This window comes from Anguilla rostrata, chromosome 11, assembly GCF_018555375.3.
Source record: "Anguilla rostrata isolate EN2019 chromosome 11, ASM1855537v3, whole genome shotgun sequence".
In the NCBI taxonomy this organism is placed as follows: domain Eukaryota; kingdom Metazoa; phylum Chordata; class Actinopteri; order Anguilliformes; family Anguillidae; genus Anguilla; species Anguilla rostrata.
The window spans coordinates 10883530-10904116 of record NC_057943.1 but is presented as its reverse complement, the minus strand read 5'-3'; the positions used below and the strand labels follow the sequence as shown (position 1 = coordinate 10904116).

The 20587-nt window shown below is 42.1% G+C and overlaps 3 protein-coding genes across 5 annotated transcripts; 2 read left to right on the top strand and 1 right to left on the bottom strand.

The window, feature by feature from the left end:
- Positions 1-169: 169 nt before the first annotated feature.
- taf10 (TAF10 RNA polymerase II, TATA box binding protein (TBP)-associated factor) lies at positions 170-3087 on the top strand. Of its 2 annotated transcripts, none has more exons than XM_064297853.1 (5): positions 170-506; positions 1295-1452; positions 1545-1609; positions 1797-1911; positions 2694-3087. In XM_064297853.1, the coding sequence occupies exons 1-5, from the start codon at positions 362-364 to the stop codon at positions 2781-2783; spliced, it is 573 nt and encodes a 190-aa protein (XP_064153923.1). In that variant the 5' UTR covers positions 170-361; the 3' UTR covers positions 2784-3087. The 2 variants fall into 2 exon arrangements, with proteins under 2 accessions (XP_064153923.1, XP_064153922.1); XM_064297852.1 differs by lacking the exon at positions 170-506 and adding an exon at positions 1068-1204.
- An 829-nt stretch (positions 3088-3916) lies between these two features.
- Positions 3917-19732, top strand: ppih (peptidylprolyl isomerase H (cyclophilin H)). 2 transcript variants are annotated; one of them, XM_064297849.1, is made up of 9 exons: positions 3917-4127; positions 12656-12720; positions 13328-13351; positions 15093-15137; positions 16349-16391; positions 17751-17843; positions 18091-18178; positions 18328-18368; positions 18928-19732. In XM_064297849.1, exons 1-9 carry the CDS (start codon positions 4062-4064, stop codon positions 18994-18996), a joined length of 534 nt encoding a protein of 177 aa, XP_064153919.1. In that variant the 5' UTR covers positions 3917-4061; the 3' UTR covers positions 18997-19732. The 2 variants fall into 2 exon arrangements, with proteins under 2 accessions (XP_064153919.1, XP_064153920.1); XM_064297850.1 differs by lacking the exon at positions 3917-4127 and adding an exon at positions 8659-8786.
- si:dkeyp-100a1.6 (uncharacterized) lies at positions 6056-10603 on the bottom strand. Its single transcript, XM_064297848.1, has 3 exons — positions 10488-10603; positions 9830-10058; positions 6056-7322 (listed from the first exon to the last, which is right to left on the bottom strand). Exon 3 carries the CDS (start codon positions 7262-7264, stop codon positions 6164-6166), a length of 1101 nt encoding a protein of 366 aa, XP_064153918.1. The 5' UTR covers positions 7265-7322; positions 9830-10058; positions 10488-10603; the 3' UTR covers positions 6056-6163.
- Positions 19733-20587: the final 855 nt, after the last annotated feature.

Here is a 20587-nt window from a genome sequence, read left to right as displayed (position 1 = left end):
TGTTTTAACCACAGAACTGTTTATGAAGTAAATGTTTTCCTTATTTCTGAAAGAATTCGCTTCTTATAAAAGTAAAGCGAGATTGTTGAAATAGCTACAGATGGTCGCTTCCTGAGGAATACCGGAATAATTGAGTTACACTGTGGGGAACTCGCACGATCAGTGTTGCACACCGGACATTATTTGCGGGGCACAAGGAAGTAGAATTTTGTTTGGAATACGTCAGAATTACTTTGGTATCACGGCACATTGTTTATTTAGCTAGCTACTTCATTACGTTCGTTATTACGTTATTCCAGGTACTTCTATATAAATAGTGTCGCCATTAGATTGTGAGTTAAAATACAAACTCTTGCTGAAAATGAACGTCGATCCTCCTCAGCCAGTCACGACTGGAGGGACATCTACGCATTCTTCAACCTCCAGCAACAGTAATAACTGCATCAGCAGTAACAGCAATGCTGTCACTAACGCCAGCAGCATTCCATCTGTAGCGGCCAGCAATGGTAAGTTAGCTAGTCTAACAAGATAAGGCAAGATAAATATAAGCGCTAAGTTAGCTTTTGCACACTTTGCTAGCTACTTAATTTGCATCAGGCTATGTGTAGTAGCTAGCTACCTACCTGCCTACCTTTGTTCGGTGTTATTCTACGTTTAACATTTTATCGAGCCTTTTCCGTTCACACGTTCAGGGGCTATAATCTCCAAATATGCATGGAATGACTAATTAAATTGGCTAAGTAGCCATTTCATGTTGCTTGAGTGGTAGCCAAGGTTAGCTAGCACAAACAACCTAAAGATATGTAGCTGGCTAACATACGTAAACGCTATAGCCAATATGTTAACGGTTGCTAGACAACTGTAAGTCCAAAATAATATGGAAATCTAATAACTGAAAATGTGAAATATATACAAGAAATAGTGTATCTAGCCAATAAGCTACTTTTGCAAAGCTGCCATTTGATTGGTTCAGAGCGGCCATTTTGTTATTGTTGATTCTGCGGGGTTAATTCTAAACTAACGCGCACGTATGTAACGTAATTTATGGTTAAAAAAAACACCGCATTCTTCAACTCAAACCATAGGCTGTATAAAAATATGCGTCTAGACAGTTCGTGCAGCCTGTGTGTAGATGATCTCTGGTCTTTAGTACGAGACGAGCTTATTCCCTTTCTTTTATCGAAGCCCACTGTATTCTTGACAGGTTGAATCTATTGCGTGTCTCTCAAAATAATGTAATTTTATATTAATAAATGATCACCTGTGGTCATTTTTATGTTTTTTTTTATTGTAGTATCCACCTCCGCTGCCTTGGCCCCTCCATCAACAGAGAGCTCCGTGTCCAATGGGGTGTATGTGCCCACTGGGATCGCCAATGGTGATGTGAAGCCTGTCATCTCTACTACTCCATTGGCTGATTTCCTAATGCAGCTTGAAGACTACACTCCTACGGTGATGCATGTGTCCAAATTTACTCACATTCTTTTGGATGTCACATTCAGTGGGCGAGATTGCTGACTTATCCGTATGTATTTGTTTGGCAGATCCCAGACGCAGTGACGGGGTATTACCTCAACCGTGCTGGCTTCGAAGCTTCAGATCCTCGAATGTAAGGCTCAATTCACAGAAATGAAGTGATTTTGTATAATTATTGTTTTATTGGATAAACAGTTTTACATTTCTGGCAACATTTCATGTACTGTCTGAAAATGTTTTATTTATTTATTTATTTACTTCTGCTGCTGGATAAGACCTTGTCCTGTATGTTCTTACTGCCACATCTTTTCGATTTACAGAATCCGCCTGATCTCACTGGCTGCACAGAAGTTCATCTCAGACATTGCAAATGATGCGCTTCAGCACTGCAAGATGAAGGGCACTGCCTCAGGAAGTTCCAGAAGCAAGACAAAGGTGAGATTAATCAAGAATGCTGTGAAAGGCTTGGCTCATTTTGGAATGGATTACCCACATTTTATTTTGTTAATATGAATTTACAAGGTCACTTGGGCTCTATTTTCAGATTTTAAGAGAAAGTGCAACATATTCTGCCTCTGTCTGTGCAGTGGAAATGACACAACACGTATACATATCAACAAATGCAAATTTTGTCAATATTGTGAATATTCTGCAGATTGCATCTTCTTGCATATAAAATGCTGCCCTCCCTGAGGAACAGAATTTTCAAATTACGGTTCATTGGTTAGGCTGAGCTGGTGTTTGTCTGCTGGGGAGTAGGTTAAGGTCCTGGATGTCTTGTTGTGGTAATGAGCCTGGTGCTGTGTAAACTGAAAAGGAGAAACTGTACAGTTAACTGGCTAGGTCCTTAATTGTGCTTTATAAACCGGCAAATGTTATATGATGTTGAAGCCTACTTTTGAGTGCAAGTTAAAGTCAGTGAGCCAGCAGGTGGAGCCGATACCCATTGTTCGCCAAGCCAGGGCATCTTTTTAAATTGTTTTGACACCTTGCTTTCTACATGGTTCCACAGAACCTGCATGAAGTTTAACAGAGAAGTTTTCAAAGTAGTGTTGAACTCTTCTTCTAGAAATATTATATGAACTCACATTCGAAACATTCTGTCTTGGCTAATTCACATGGTCACAATCCTTTGTCGTTTTATTGTAAATTTCAAGTTTGTTTTTATTTGCTACTGCAGCAGTCTCCTGTAACTTTAAATCTTTAATCAAATGCAGGACAAGAAGTACACACTAACAATGGAAGACCTGTCTCCAGCCCTCTCGGAGTATGGCATCAACGTAAAGAAACCCCACTACTTCACTTAGGAGGCCGGCCTTTTCCACCGTGGATTTTTGAAACAGCGAAGCCAAGGGGGTGTTCTCTGCCAATTTTTCAACCATGTCAGGACCTCCTCAGGAGGACAAATCTCTTATTTGGGTACGCCCCATAGACCCAGTTTACGAGGCATCCAGAAAATGATTTGCCGTTTCAGTGATGTTTTGTTAGTGATATTTTTTATTATTATTATTATTATTATTATTATTGTTGCATAGAACCCATTCTGATTGTCTAAGTTTGATTTTAAGTTTTATGTATTTTTGACACAAATAAAACATTCTGAAAAGCAAATCCTGGTTCTGTGGTTTTTACTTGTGTGATGCTGGTTCTGGCTGATGCTCAGGAAAATGAAATCTACAGCTCTGTGAAGTGAATGCAAGGCATACTTACTTATTTGCCAGATTGGCTGCTTACTTGCTTGCTGGGGGAAGGGAGGGGATGACAGAGGCAGACATGGCTGTAACCTATCCCAGCATGCATTGGGCAAGAGGTAGGCAATACACTCTAGACAGGGTGCCAGTCCATTTGCAGGGTTCACTCGCACACCCATACCTACCTACGAGAAATTTAGACTTTAGACTATTAGCCTAACCTGCATGTCTTTGGTGTCTTTTGTCTTTGGACTGTGGGAGGAAACACATGTGCACCTGAGGAGAGCAGCCTAACTCCACACAAAGTAAATGATTTGTTACCAGAACTTTATGACCGAACAATAAATAAAATAAAAACTATATTCTAAACCCTGACATTTTAACCTGCCTTTCTACACTAAACATTAATATGAAAGTTTTTATTTTAGGAAAAAGGCACGTGATTAATAATTGTTATGACAGTTTAAAGGGAAATAAACAGCCTCTGACAAGTGAGGTGTGGTGCCGACAAGAAACACAATGGGTTGTTTACACTTAATGAATCAACAGGATAATATGAGAATCTGAGACTTAGGAAAGACTACAACTTAAATCAAAATAACCTTTAGAATTTAATCATTTTTCGGTTGTATTTTATGGAAATTACCACGCCTTCTTAACAAGCATGCTCGTTTGAACGAAAAAACGCAAATGATTAACAAAACCAATTCCTCCGCAAGGTTTGTGTATTATCGGTGCCCGTAACTTAAATGTGATGTCCGCACACGGCTGCCGTAGTTCATGTGCTCTCGTTTGAATCGAAGTGGCGAGAAGCCTATAACTTAAGTTGCTAGCTAACTGTTAAAGACGTTTTATATTTTACAAACGTTTGAAACGTTAATACAGCGAATAATTATGAATGTTCAACCATCTAACCCTAACAATCCGATAGTGTTTTTCGACGTCACTATTGGTGGCCAGGTGAGTACCGAAGTAACTTACCCTTGCTAGCTAATAGATTCCTAGCGAAATGCATCTCGTGTGAAATTCGAATAACCGTGCGTATATAGCTAATTTGGGACCAATTTTAGTCAGTTTGAAGGTATCCCACTTATCGTAAGAGTATGAAAGTAATTTAAACCAATCTTGCTTGCTAGCTTGTTAGTTCTCATGTTTTTAGCTAGCTATCATGTCTGGAGTGCTGTCTGCTTGCTCGCCTATTAATAGCTGTTGTTAGTAAAGTGCTACATTATTATTAGAAATAAAGTCTCAGTCGAGATTCTGTAGTTTTTTCTGTGACACAATAGTGCTATTTTCTTAAAGATATAGCACTTTTTATTCCTGTACTGCATTGACGTTTCTCCGCTTTTGTAAATCACTATGGATAAGAGTGTCTGCTGAGGGATTGTAATATGATGTAATGTGTACAAACTGAAGATATGTAAATAGATCCTGGTACACTATATGGCCGAAAGTATCTGGACTCTCCTTGGTCTGGGGCTGTTTTTCATGGTTTGGGCTAGGCCCCTTAGTTCCAGTGAAGGCAAATCTTAATGCAATTACATTCTAGGTCATTCTGTGCTTCTGACTTTATGGCAACTGTTTAGGGAAGGCACTTTCCTGTTTCAGCATAGCAATGTATCTCCGCACACAGTGAGGTCCTTATGGAAATGGTTTAGTCAAGATCAATGTGGAAGAACTTGACTGGCCTGCACAGAGCCCTGACCTCAACCCTATTCAACGTCATTGGGATCAATTGGAAAGCCAACTGCGAGTCAGGCCTAATCGCCCAATCAGTGCCCAACCTCAAATTTTCTTCTGGCTGAATGTAAGCAGATCCCAGCAGATATGCTCCAACATGTAGTAGAAAGCCTTCTCAGAAGAGTCAAGCTTTTCATAGCAGCAACGGGTGGACCAACATCATATTAATGCCTATAATTTTAGATGAGATGTTGGATGTCAGGTGTCCACATACTTTTGGCCATGTAGTGTATTTTTGATATTATCCTAGCTGTTTTCCTGCATATAGCAAGCATACGCTTATGCTGCACATGCATTCGGAGGACACATGATTACATGATGCCTTAAGGAACCATGGGCAGTTAGTTAGTCTCTTCACATTCTTTAATGTCTTGCACTGAAAATATGCATAATATGTGAATCATCCAGAATTAGCATGTCTCTTAAGCGAATGAATAATGTAATGCTTATGTAATGATTATATTTGTCCATGTTCTGAACCTTAGGATAGGCGGGCATTTGGTTGTGTTTACATTAACTTTGGGTATACTGTTCTTGGCTTACTTTCTCGGCTCAGCTGTCAGATGAACATAAGCCTGTTTATTGGGGTGCTATGGACTGAGGAATTAGGGTGTTTTCTTGTTGTGTTTTGCTGTGGTGAAAAAACAAACTTGTGGGAAAGCTATTGAAAGAACAGAGGATGACAATCTGTGTTGCTTATATATTAATAATGGTAATAATGATTATACAAACAATGGCAATGAAACGACAACCGTAATAATAATAACGTTATTTATATAGCACATTTTACAAAAAAAATTGCTGCTGAAATGAAGAATGTATTCTGTGGAGCCTGAACCTTGTTCATGGCACTCAGGTGTGTGGGAATTTGCGGTTACACAACCCCGTCGGTCGGCAGTAGGAATGAGGTCGCTATGTCTCCTTCGAGGCGTGACTCCTCCGACCGTGATTCCGGCGCCTAACGAGGGTGCTGTGTGCACCTCGTTAAGCAGCCGTCCACTTTGCCGCTTCCTCAACATGCCGGCCGTGCTCCGATCCGGCAGGACCTGGGCTCGGTCCCAGGTCTTTGGCGTGCAACTGCATTCAGTCCAACACTTTCATTTTGACAATTTTAAGGAAGAAGAGTAAAACAAATACCAAGTCACCGCTGCAGTGAATTTTAATATTTATTGTCATTGGCAAGAATCAAAACTGATTTACAATTTTGCAGATTTTTTGGGTCAGCAACATGGATAATCTTATATGCAGCGTTCACGTCAGATAGGCAGGAGCCTTTCAGTGGTGCTGCTGTCAGACAGGCTGTAGATGCCATGGGGCAGCTTCTCCTGGAGGCTGGCTTCCACCCCTCCGTTGCCATGGTGCCAGTAGTGGCTCCATGCGCAGGGGTCGTCGAGGAGGTCGCCGCAGGGCCCCGCCTCCTTTCTCCTGTACCAGAGCGTGGCTCCGGTCAGGAGGCTGTTGGCGCACAGCAGCCACATGACGTTGACAGTCAGGTGAGAAGGAACGGCCATGTTGAGGAGCATGGCGACCGTGTTCAGCACCAGGTATGGGGCCCAGGTCCAGGCGAACCCCAGGGTGAGGCTCAGGAGGAGGGGAACGTCTGGCCGGCCCTCCTGCTGTGCCTCCCGGTGCCCCCTCAGCGGTGCGGGACTGAAGGGCACCTTCCTCCGTGGCGCGGGCAAGGGAGCGCAAACACACTGCCTGGGACACGCTAACACTGCCTTAAAGAGCCTGGGCTCCCTGTGGCAGTAGAAGAGCAGCACACAGGGCACAGCCAGGCACAGCCCTGTGCAGAAGTAGGTCACCACAGAAGAGTACTGCACCAAGCAGACCAGCTCAGTCTGCTCCTGCTCACTGACTCTGATGGCCTGGCTGATGGTGCAGCGGTAGGAGTAGAGGCCAGCCAGGGCCCAGACGGACAGCACCTGCGTGCAGTAGAAGAGGGCCCTGCCGGGGGTGAGGGGGCGGCCGCTGTGCCCTCCGTGGACCAGGCTGCCGGCGTAGTCCAGGGCCCCCAGCAGCAGGAACGGGACGGGGAGCAGGGAGTAGACGGTGGAGGCGTGGGACATGGCGAAGCACAGAGAGGCGGAGGCGCCGACGCGGCCCCTGAGGGCCCAGGAGCCCGCCATGGCGGCGAGCAGCAGGGCGTCTGCCAGGCACAGGGAGATACCGCAGACCCCCACCAGGGAGCGCCGCAGACTCCGGCCACAGAACGCCAGGCAGCACGCGTTCAGCCACACCTTGAACACCACGATGGCCAGGTACTGCAGGCCGTTGTCCTGGAGACTGCTGCCGTCCCAGGCCAGTGTCTCCAGCACAGCCAGCATCTTCCAGCCGCTCCCGTTGCACCCGAGCATTCTGTGTTCAGTCCCCAGTCATTCCACTCGCAGCGCCCTCTCTGTGGTCAGGTTCTGTCTGTAAGAGAGTGTGCAGTAGTACAGTGCACCTTTGCCTCTGTCACACTGGCACAGGGTAAAATGCATTTTTTTGAACACCGTATTTAAACTGTACTTTTCTCAAGCCTGTCTCACTGGAGATGCTCTTGTCTTGTATTGTGTCACATGCACATGCTAGTTTGCCTTTCTCCCAGTCCTATGGAGGGGGTAGTGGATCCATTGTGCTCCAAGTTGCTGCTCTACACCACACATTTAAGGGGGATTTGTCTTTCAGACTGTGATGTTATAAAGACATTAAATCATAGCCTATTCTCTTTAATGACCTCCTTGGTGATTAGGGCCCACATATGGGCGGGCAGGTCTGTTTTGTTAGGTTGATAGGTAGTTCGTTTGTGGTGATTCTGAGAAAGTGGAGTTCAGTGAACAGTCACGCCTATTAGATAATTTTTAAAGGTAAATAATTCCCTCACAATGAATGCGCTCATAAAGATCATCATCTCAGTGCCTTAAGGCATTTGCAGGTCTGTATGAAAACATTCCCTTCTCAGTTCTGTTCTTACAGTGATGGCTCCCTCATAGGCAAGAACCTACCTTACATACTGTGTGTTCATTTCTGCGGTGTGTGTGCGTGTGTGAGTGCACATAATTTCAGGTGGCTTGGACTGTGTTCATGTTATTCAGCTAATTTGTGTTTAAACCTGGGTTTTTGCAGGTTTGGGCTTAAGACGCTAACACCCTAGTAATAAGTCTGGATAAATTTTGAGCTCTCTTTGTGAAATGGTAAATCTTACGTTTATCCCAAAATGTGAACAAGTTGATCTTAACTCACTTTCACTTTATTTGAAACAGGGACAGGGTTTCTATTACATCTGTTCCTTTGTCATGTTGAGTTTCATATCAATATTGACTGTAAGCTTAGGGTTGTAACTAGGCAGCTGTTTCGTAGGTGACTTAGGTGCATTAACTGTCTTAACTACTGCTTGTATTTTTTCCATAGATTGCGTTGTTGCCGTTCTCGTTGTGTTAGTGTTAATCAGTTTAACCTTCAGGGTCCAAGTTGAACTATGCAGTTGTTCCCTGCACTTGGACCGGCACTTCTCTCTAGGGGTTTCGTCATACTTGTTCCTGGTTATGGTTATACACTTTGTTGTACGTCGCTCTGGATAAGAGCGTCTGCCAAATGCCTGTAATGTAATGTAATGTAATATAGAGAACCAGAAGTTGGTTAATATTTATTTCTAAAATAAACATTTGTTATCAAGTCATCAAGCAAATCTGGTGCAACAGTTCACGTCGCCTCTTTGCTATATAGCCCACATAAGACTGGCATTGAATTGGCGTGGTGGCACACAGAAAGGCCATCCCGTGTAGAGTAGGTGTCATATTTTACTCCGCACTTGAATTTGGTAACCTTAACCGCTTTGCTGTCGGTTTTAGCTTCAGTTGTATTCAATTCAAGAGGCCTAATGGAGCTGCCTGTCAGGTTTGTTTTTCCATTTTGCAATCAGTATTTTGTTTACATAAAGGAAAGGGGTTTTGGGTACATTTATTTATTTAACGCTTGCATTTGCACAAGGTTGAGTAAAGGATTTAAAGAAGGCATGTGCACTAATGCTGGGGTTGCTGTATTGGCCTATGGTCTGATAGCTTACTGGCAACGTATGAGTATGGTCCAGGGCTAAGATTATAACCAACACGGTAAAGTTAAGTAATGTGTCAGGGTAACATGATGCTATGCAAAACAGTAGCCATTTGAACATTTGATGTTCTCGATCACTGGAACTTCCTTTATTTATCTGTAGGCAAAATTATCATTTCAACCTGCCAAACTCACAACCAGAACTATGCAGAGACTTCTCTTAACCTATCTGCTCAAAGTAACAAAGTTTAAATGTTACTTTTTATACAAATGAACTTGTGTGCTCATCTGAAATTTACTTGCAGTTTGTGGTATTGCATAAAACAAGGAAGTAACAGCCAAACACTGGCCATTGTTATCAGCCGTAGAATTTGTATACATTTCTCTAATGCAAACTCCACGCACTGCTTCTTATAACAGTGTTTTACTCTTTTTAGTGTGATAGCTAATGAACATACGAACCCTAAAGTTTGCATTGTTATTTAAGCTTTTGACCCTTGACTCATTGAACAGACAAGTTTTACAAATTAGCATTCAAATTAATTCTGTTAACGGCTGAATTAACAAAAAATAAAGTGGACTGTAGATCAGTGTTCAGTTAGCAGTAGTCGAAACTTATCAACCAAGAACTCATTGTAAGAGCTCATAATAACCCTCTTATGGAGTATATACTCAAACATTTTGAATTCGCCACATTTTTTAAAGAAAACGCCCAGAACAGTGATCATATGGCAGCTAAAGTGGCTGTGTTCAGTCACTTCTCTTTTTCGCAAACGCGTTGAGTCCTGCCCTTGCAAGTAACTGCATTGACCGTAATGCTAACGGTGACATAAGTGCCAAGAGCGCGAGAACGCCACAAAGATGAATGAAACGGTCTTAGTCTGTACCTTAGCGGCGTCTGTAGTTCTCAGTGTACCCGCTGCGGCGAAGGCGGTCTGTGCTCCAGCAGATGTGCTCTGCTTCCATCAGGCGTGCTGTGCCCGGCGTGACGTTTATGAGACAGGGCTGTTGGCAAGTCACTGATGCCCTGGCCTGGGTGTGTCCCAGGTGTGTACCTGGGACACACCCACCCATATCGTCTTTAGTGGGTGGCTGGCATGCTCCGTCCCCTGGCAGCTTGAGACAGGACATGTGTTTCCATTTTGTAAGTATTTTCAGAGAGCTAAGAAGCAGTTGTTTAGATCTGTAAACAGTTGTACACAAGGACCTCTGCAGACTGTATGTCTGTAATTTAAGTTCTTAGGGTTGCTCTTAGTACACATTACAGTTGTTGTTCTCATTGTATGCTCGTGGTGTAACTGGCAGGTATCCAGCTTGGTTAACATACTTGTGTGGCTGCTTTTTCTTATCACCGTTGTGTGCTGCGTGCAGAATTTGTAACATTTACATACGACCTGATCTAGCACTGAGGCTATTTTATCAAAATGTGGATACGCATGTTTTAGGCTACATTTAACATATTTTAAAAAGGAACACGGCATATTTTCATTTTTTGTTATATTTTTAATGCATTCAAAAAAAAGAAGAAAGTCTGTGAACTCCTACCTGTCAGCTAGTGTATGTGGACCTTCACCGTGGACCTGCACACAGTTGTCTGGCTTCCCTTATTGTACTGAACTGAGACCGGCTTTCCTTATTGTGCTGAACTGAGACCCCCCCCCCCCCCTCAAATGGATGCACTGGGACCATCCCACTGGTCTGAATCTGTTTGAGAGAATCTGCTGCATGGCTTCAAGTGCTGTATTGCAGCATTGATGCAGAAGGACAAATGACTCTTTTCAGTGGGGCTGAATGACCCCCCCCCCCGCACGCGCGCCCGGCCCACACTGTGCGGTGGCGACTCGAGGCTTGTACGACCCTGTCTTCATTCTGGTCTGACTCGGGGTGAGCTGCGGGGTGGAAGCATATGGCCCACTTGCTAATGCCCATTGACCCTTGGGTCAGTCAGATGCACAGAGCCTCTGAACCATCAACCCACCCACCCGCCCGCCCGCCTGGTTCCCCTTCATTCCTCCCTCCTCCGGTCCCTCAAATTATGCCCATAGATCAGGGTTTGGCCCGATGCATTCTGGAGCCATCGCTAAACCAGCGTGAATCTGGACTGCACCTAATCCAGTGTTATTTATGCTTTCTAACATTAACGGAGCAGTGTTTTTTATTTGCCTTTTGGGAGGAACACAATGGGAGCTCCTGTTAGAAAATCAACATTGATTATGATTAGGCTAACTGAGCGCCTGAGCAAACTCCGCAGCGAGGCAACGGACTCCATTCCCAGAATTTCCCCTTTGTTGTGGAACAAAGGGGTTTTTTTTCGCACATTGTCCTCATTTCTTTTCCAAACTGAGCATGAGGCAAATGAGGGTACGCTCTGTTGTGTTGCTCGGGCAATCGTGATGAAAACAGCCCAGCGTATCACTGGAGCTGCACTACCAGCCATACAGGACATCTTTGACAAGAGATGTCTGAGGAGAGCCCGCTGCGTCACCTGGGACCCATCACACCCCTGCCACCACCTGTTTGACCCCCTGCCATCTGGTAGGAGATACTGGACCACACAGTCACGGACCAGCAGACTAAAGAACAGTTTCTTTCCAAGAGCTGTAAAGCTAGTGACCCCCACCCCCACGCACCCCACACACTGATTACTAAGCCTGGGTATGGACACGGGTTGTGCAATAACAGGAATTTTTAATGGCACTGTGCAATACTTTTTACCAATGACGACTTGCACTTTTTATGCATAACTTTTTTTTAAAACTCTTTTCTATTCTTATTTTTATTATTTCGTTTTGTTTTTGTGTTTTTATGTCTAAAACTGTCTTGAAAGTGTGTTTTTTAAATTGTGTCAGTGTCTGCACTATGCTTTTGTGTTGTTATGTTTTTAAATTGAATTGAATTGAATATTGATGGGAGTTTTGCAAGAGAAATCCAAAAGCCCGAAATAGAATTAAAAAAAAGAATAAATTTATTTTATTAAACATATCTGTGTTTAATTGGTTGAATTTGCTTGAAGTGTCTGTTTCAGTGAAGGGAACATGTACACAGTAAAGCCTCGGCCACACCTGCAGTGTTTGTTAGCCTCATATATATATATATATATATATATATATATATATATATATATATATAGCCTATATATATATATATATATATACATTTTTTTTAATTTACTTTTTTGAGAACTTGCTCATATTTGTCCCTAAAGAAACTGTCATAGTGGGCTAATAACCAGTGTCTTTTTATATTAGTAATAATAATAAGCATAATTATACCATAGTAAGCATCCCATTTCTTCCACAATCTCAGAGGCAGGCATACATAAATTAAATCAACAAATCACATTCACAAAAGCCAAAATAAACAAAAAACATTTTGGCCTACTGTACACACTTCTCAGCAACGCCAGTGCATCGCTCGCTTTTAAGAGTGGAGTGCCATGAGATTGTGTACATTTGGAGAGTGTAAGGGAAGGAAAAAGGAAAATGCTGCTTTAATGTAACAATGTGCAGAATTGTACCCATTAAGGCGAAGCTCTGTGTAGTTGTGGCTATCATTATTATAGCACTTGCAAAGTCCTGCATATGCTAATATATTGACACGAGTAAAATAACCATAGAGGAAAAAAAAAAAACAAGTGCTGAACATGCTCTGAAAGTTATATTCAAATTTGGAATTTTAATTGTTTCACAAGTTGTGTTTTCTTGGTTTTCCAGGAAGTCGGGCGAATGAAGGTAGAGCTGTTTGCTGATGTTGTTCCCAAAACTGCAGAGAATTTTCGGTAAGAGCTGAAACTCGTGTGATTATTCCCTCAGACTGTGTGTGCCTAGTGGTAGGATGAGCAGCTAAATGCTTGTGTGACTTAGGCCTCCGTACAACATTTTTACCGCCAGAACAGAACTTAACAGAACAGAACTGAATTTAAATGTACGCTGTCATGCTTAGTTACTGCCACGGTGAAGGCGTCTTCTTTATATTGTCATATGTTGTATTGCATGGAGGAACAACCCTGTGAACGGTTCCCGTGTTGATGTTCACAGTACCGATGCTAAGTACCGTACCTGATGGTAACGGGGACGGCTAAGGCATGTATTTCTGTGCTCCAGTAGCAGTGTGTGGACTGAAGAAATAAGTGAACTGCAAGTCTGAATTATAATGCTCCCAGAATTGGCGGTGTCTGACCTGAGCATATCAGGCTATGCACAGACAATATCCTTAAAACCATATTGTGCAGAAACTTTGAAAGATCTGGAGTTGGGAGTAGGCATATCGTTGGAAAGCAAGTATCAATTTGTACAATTTTACATAACCTTTTATTTTATAAAATTTACTGCTGATTCCACTCTTAATTATTTGCTCATTTTTATTTCCCCTTTGTTCTTTTGTAGGCAGTTCTGCACTGGAGAGTTTAAGTGAGTGAAACTTGGAGTCTCGTTTCTCATTGATGCTGGTGCAAATGCCATATATGTGCATTTCTGTTTGTCTAACGTCTCCATTCCTATTTTTAAAGGCACAATTTGATTTGTTTTTATGTCATAAGACATAAAAACAATTTTTTCATAGACACTATATGGCCAAAGGTATGTGGACACCTGAACATCACACCCATATTTGCTTGTGAGCATCTCATTCCAAAACCATGGGTATTAATATGGAGTCGGTCCCCACTTTGCTGCTATAACAGCGTCCACTATTCTAGGAAGGCTTTTTGGAACATGGCTGCGGGGATTCGCTTCCATTCAGTCACAAGAGCATTAGTGAGGTTGGGCACTGATGTTCCGGTTCATCCCAAAAGATGTTCGATGGGGTTTAGGTCTGGGCTCTGCAGGCCTTCCACACCAAACTCGGCAAACCATTTCTTTGTGGACCTCCATTTGCACGGGGCCTTCTCATGCTGAAACAGGAAAGGTGCCTTCCCCAAGCTACTGCTAGTTGGAAGTGCATAATTCTTAAGAATGTCATTGTATGTACAAGATTTGCCTTCACTGGCACTAAGGGGCCTAGCCCAAACCATGAAAAACAGCCCCAGACCACTATTCCTCCTCCACCAAACTTTACAGTTGGCACTATGCATTTGGGCAGGTAGTGTTTTCCTGGCATTCGGCAAACCCGGATATGTCCGTCAGACTGCCAGATAGCCTTGTGTGATAAATCACTCCAGAGAAAGCGTTTCCACTTCTCCAGAGTCCAATGGCGGTGTGCTTTACACCACTCCGGCCGTAGTTTGGCATTGCACATGGTGACCTTAGGCTTGTGTGTGGCTGCTCGGCCATGGAAACCGTGACGATTGAACAGTTGTTGCGCTGACGTTGCTTCCAGAGGCAGTCTGGAACTCGGTAGTGAGTGGTGCAACCGAGAACAGACTAGTTTTACGCACATCAGCACTCTGCGGTCCCGTTCTGTGAGCTTGTGTGGCCTAAACACTTCGAAGCTGAGCTGTTCTTTCTCCTGGACCTTTCCACTTCACAATAACAGCACAATGACTTGTGACATCCCATGACAGTGCCACGTTGAAAGTCACTGAGCTCTTCAGTACGACCCATTTTACTGCCAGTATTTGTCTATGGCGATTGCATGGGTGTATGCTTGATTTTATGCACCTGTTAACAATGGGTGTGGCTGAGGTGGCCAAACCTGCTGATTATTAGTGTGTCCACATAATTTTGGTCATGTAGTGCATCTCATCCCAGCCTGGCCTTTAACACATTTAACCATGTCGCTTCACTAGGTTGACCCTCTCAAAAATAGCTTTACAAAATTAAATTATTTTTTACTTTTTACTTTGTAAAAAATAACTTAGCACTACATTTTATTACACTTCTAAAAAAGAGCAATTAGATTTCCCCATACCTGAATAAATTGTGAAATGTAGAGCATGAGACTGTTGAGCAGTACTTGCTTGTGTAGTCTTTCAACAAACATGACAAATGCAGTCAGCTGAGATGCATGTTTTTAATGAACTTACTTCCATTCATTTTATTTCATTCTTAAAATGTTGTTCTGAAATATTCAGTTAACAGCTGTTTAGTGCAAATTGGGAATATAATTTATTATGTGAAAGTACTTTCATAATTGCATTGTTTCTGAGGGGAACATATGGCCATGCAAACAATAATACAAATCATTCTGTGCTGCATAAATATTTCTCTACAGGAAGGATGGTGTGCCCATTGGATTCAAAGGCTGTACGTTTCACAGGTATGGCAGACTGCTTGCATGTGATCTCTTTCCAGGTCCTTCATAGTATTTTCTGAGTGCCCTCATATACTCACTATGTAAGTCACTCTGGATAAAAGCGTCTGCTAAATGCCTGTAATGTAATGTACTTATCTTTAACGCGACGTGAATCTTGACGTGAATTAATTTTATTATTGATTTTATGGCCAATAATGCGCACCTGAGAATGCACTTGGTGGTTGATTGAATGGTGAGGGGAAAAAAACAGCTGAGAATATTGAGCTTATTCACCAAGTCCTGTTGGGACCCCTTTTTAGAAAGTTACCTCTGGCTCAAATTCAACGTGCTGTCAGACATCAGCCCTGTTCATTCCTGTCTCAGAGATACTGTGTGTGGAATTCGCTCCTCTGTCGATGGATTCTGCTTCTCTTCCTGACATGAGCACAATAGAGCTCCATTTGTGGTCTGCTTTTAAATGATGTCGGGGTTCTATGCAAAAGGAAGTTCTGATAAAGCAGCCAGCGTAGCTTGCTTGAAGAAAGAACCCTGTTGTAATCTTCAGTCATTATATCGACAGCAATTACCTGCGAACTATTTATCAAGCCACTTGCTCTGCATGTGCCTATTGTTCTTCATGCGTATACATTACGTTCCACGTACTTCATTCTTGAAAACATTATAACTGCATCCAGTTATCCAAGACAATCCCGTGCCAATAGGCCAGATCCAGGTTGTACGTTATGTGGCCGAGGTAGAGCTGGTGGGCCAGCGATATGAGGGGGAAGTGCGTTCTCAAACATTCCTCTTTGCATCAGGTATGCTTTATGACCATTCCCCCTTTGCTGGTGGTGGTCAGGTATTGATGAAGATTTAGTAATGGCGGGGGAGCAGTGTCGTCAAGGTCACGCAAATGCAAACGAAATTGCCTGAAGAAGGGCTGTGAGACTGAGAATCAGTATGAAGGGGTGTGTGAGAATGTATTCAAAAGGAAAGCACGAGAGTCAGTGAAAATGGGTGAATAATATACATTTGAAAAAACAATACCTGCACAGAAGGAAACCTTGTTTTAAAACTGTGTGCCTGTGTGTCCCTCAGCCTCTTTGCACTGACAGTCTGCTTTAAAAACAGACCTAAAAGAATCCATGTTGTGGATTTCGGCTAGGGCTTTGAGAAATGTATAATGTGTGCTTGCTCTTTTTCTGCTTATGAACTTTTATGTGGATTCTTCTCAGGGTGATCAAGGACTTCATGATCCAAGGAGGAGACTTTGTGAATGTAAGTGTTTGTAAGTGCCAATGTTTCACCCGTAGAGTGTGAGCTGACTCACGGGGTGACATATTTTAGAAAAACACGATATTGTGAGTCGGCTGGTCCTCGGTGGTTTATTGATTCAAGACAGGTTTTTAGCACCCATTTACAAGCATATATACCTAAAGGTGTTTTTTTTTTTTTGTTGGTTGTTTTACTTCTCGTCTGCAGTTATTTGTATTGGCCTTTAATTATACAGGCTAGGTTGACTGAGCACTCGTGCTCTTTCACAGCAACGCCCTGCTAATGCCCCCCAGGTAGCTTAACCTGCTGTGAACTGGGCCAGAAAGAAAGCCCAGCCTCTGTCCCAGAGCTGCACAAGTCAGACGGCACAGATGGCCACTTACATTCTCCAAAATACATTTTGGACACCTCTGCCTATTTTGGTGTGTCTGTGTCTGTGTTTTTGTGCACATTTTTACTAAAGTACTGAAATATTTGAGCAGCTTGCAGAGGGACAAGCCAATTTGAACGGTCACATTCTACCATGATGAGACATGGAGTTTCCTGCCAACTGAAACCATCGCCCCCATAGAAAAACGGGTTTAAGTTTTGTCGTTGTCATGATGCTGCCGAAGTGCCGTCACAGGCCACTAAACTCTCAGCCCATATATGACATCACCTCCATTTGCTGTGGAGTTTGATTCTCTGCCATGGCACTTCCGGTACTGTGGTTCCATCTATAGCTGTAAAACGGAATGCTCTCTCCCTGTTTGAATAAAGTCGAAAAAACAAAGAAACAAAATTCATACTGCCCACTTTATTTAAAAAAAGAAAAAAGCTGTCTCCCAAATGCGACATTGTATATGTTCTCCTCTTGCCCCCCCTTGTGGTCATTTTTGCAATGGCAGCCAAGTAGTTTGCCTCTTTTTCCCCAGGTGAGAAATGAGTCCAGACGATGTGTATACTCTGACAAAACCTAAATGGCAATTGATTGATTGTTTAGTCACCTTAAAAACTTGAATGTCATATTAAAAATAGCACAGTAGTTATTACCTCAAAAGTTAAAGGTCAGTGAATGCTTGAACAGATTAAGTTACCATTTGCAAATGGGTCAAGCCATGAAGTAACCTTGAGTTTTACAGCATAGGATTTGGTACATACTAGTCTGGTAGTGCTCTGGTCCAAATAATGTTGTTTAGTGTTCATGTTTTAATTGTAGTCTGTTTAAATGGGGTTGTATTATTTCCTTGTCACTGCTGTTTGACAAACTCTTTGTCCTGTGTGGATTAATCCAGCATTTGTCTATCCGTGTAAACGTTTTCATGCTTTTAAGTTTGTGTGTGTGTGTGTGTGTGTGTGCGTGCGCGCATGTTATTTTCTTAGGGTGATGGCACTGGTATATGCAGTATCTACAGGGGTCCCTTTGCAGATGAAAACTTCAAAATGAAACACTCTGCGCCAGGACTCCTGTCAATGGTAAGGTCCTTCATGTGCTACAGAATGAGATCACATGGCCCACTCCATCTCCCTTAGTCACAGTAATGTAATGAGAGATGGCAGTGTCCGAGACTTTCTAATCTGTAACCAGCACCTTTTAAAATGGCAAGAAAATCATACTGTCAAAGGCTCAGTAGGCCCTCCTTTTGTCAAGTGTGCAATATCCGCCCCACCAAAGAAAGGTGCTATAAAACCTCCACAAATTGTTTTTTGTTTTTTTTCCCAGGCAAACAGTGGCCCTGGAACCAATGGCTGCCAGTTTTTCATCACTTGCACCAAGTGTGATTGGCTGGATGGGAAGCACGTGGTTTTTGGTGAGTGGGTCCCAGGACAGGACATGGTCTGAATGGAGGTCATTCCTTTCATATTTATTATCACATTAGCTATTCATTAACAGCCATGAATTCTCTTCACTTTGTTAAAAGGTGTCACACATTTTGTCTCTGTTTTTTTTTTATTTTAGGGAAAGTGGTAGACGGTTTGCTTGTCATGCGAAAGATTGAGGTAAGTTACAGACTCTTGGTGATTTTATGTCGATTGATGACGGTGTTATTGTTCTAAATTTTGGATATAATTCAGACTGAGCCAATGCTAACTGTGTCCTAGAGGTCACACAAGTCAAAAACAAATAGCCACAGTGTCATCCAGATATAGAGCTTCAGTCGGCAGGCTAACCTCAACTAGCAGCGCCTCTGGTCGACTGAGCACCAGCATTCTGCCAGTGTCTGCTGTATTGTCTTCCAGCTCAATAGCAGCAGGACCTTGGCTGCCAGATTTCAGAGTGGAATAGCAGCAGTTGGCTGACTATGCATTTCAGAGGATAGGCATGCCAGTCTGTCCCCTCCAAAATTTACAGATGTTGCAGCAATGAGACACACAGTTGCAACTGGGGGAAGACTATGTTATTTTTTTGGTGGTGTTCTTGGGGAAATTTTAGAAAAACACGCTACTTTCAGTTGTAACCAGCAGTTAGCATACATGAAGTTTTCGACTAGAGTTTCCACTAGAGTTTCAGTGGATGCTTTGAGTGATGGAGGCTTTCTACCCCCCCTTTCCTCTCCAGAATGTGCCAACAGGACCCAACAACAAACCCAAGCTTCCCATTGTGGTTGCCCAGTGTGGGGAGATGTGACCCTGTCCCCATAGAGACAGCTCATGTGTGCTGCCTCCTCTGGTGAATCTGCAGCTCTGCAGCTTGGCATGGAGAGTGGAGGGGCATCTTCAGCAATTGTTCTGTTTTTCAGTCCTGTCCAATGGTGCAAATACTTCAGATTAATTTGAAACAATAAATATTTCTCATCAAATGTGTTTGCATTGCAAGCACTTATTTTTTTAATTCTTAAAAAGGAAATGTCCAAATTTTAGAAATATTGATAGCATATCACTAGAATAACATCCATTGTGAAAATATAATTCTGGGTCTTAACTTTGTAAAGACTGTTTAAGTATTTATGGTTGCAGGAATTGGTAAGAGATGAATCCTGTCATTTGGTCTAATCGGTATGAACACTTAGATGATAAACACTGAAGGTGTTAAAAGGTAGATTTACAACTGGGGGCTTGCTCTCAAATACCCAAGGATTTCAGTCTGCTAGTATCTTAGTACTTTTATTTTGTCTTTTTTTATCTTTTATATCTTATAATAATTTGCAAATATACCGTGTATTTATCATTGGCCCAAATGATAATGAGACAAGACAACTGAAACATTAAATCACATGGATGTAGATTACTTTAGATTTGGGACTGATATTGTATGTACTTCAAGCCTTTCCCCAGCTGATCGGTCAGTAACAAGGACTTGCTCATTAGTTACCTTGCTTCACTGTTGTGTACAAACTGATTAAATAAATGTTTTGATAAAAAAAGTACTTCTTTACTCACAGTTTTTGTTCATAGAAAGTTGAGGTTAATGAAAGTTCACATCATACCCAAGATTTTATTTCTATTCCATTAGCTGTTGAGAATGCATAATTTTTTTCTAATTTTCCTTTTTATTTTTTTTTACACTTGACTGTACTGTCACCTTGACAGTGACGTCAGTGTCATTTTGCTCTTGCTGCCCTTTCCTTCTGTCGACAGGACAAAAGGATACATTTATCCAAAATGAAACCAATTCCACATTTACCATAGCAGTAAAGGCACATAATGTTTTACTTAATGTATTGATGGGAAAGTGAAACTTTGTGAACTGGGTGGAACTAGAATTCATTGTCAGTGACTGATTCATATAACCCAATCAGAATACGTTGCTCTCCATAGAGAGTGCAAATCAATGAGTCATTAATTGCACATAATAGTCCAACTATTTTCATCTATATGATGGATGAATCATCTTTGGCACAGTGTATTGAGGGAATCAAGAATTTTTAAAATAATCTCAGAGCTAAGTACTAACGAGCTACCTGCATCCTCAATCTTTTTACAAGCCCAGTTCCTTAACGATTATACTACATACACCTTCTCGCTTAGCTAAGAAAATCATCTTGCTTAAAGTAGCTAAGAGAATTTTAAAACTATTATCATTTCAATATTGAGAATCCAGTGGACAAGAGTAAAAACAAAAGGCAGAGCCAATTATGAAGTCTGACTAATTGATGCCACAAGGCTACAATGGTTTTCTAAGTGTGTTTTATGTATATAAGCCATTGTTTTTGTAATATGGTAATATGGTCTTCTCTATTAACTGTACTGTGTAATCTATCTCCACCATTTCAAATCTG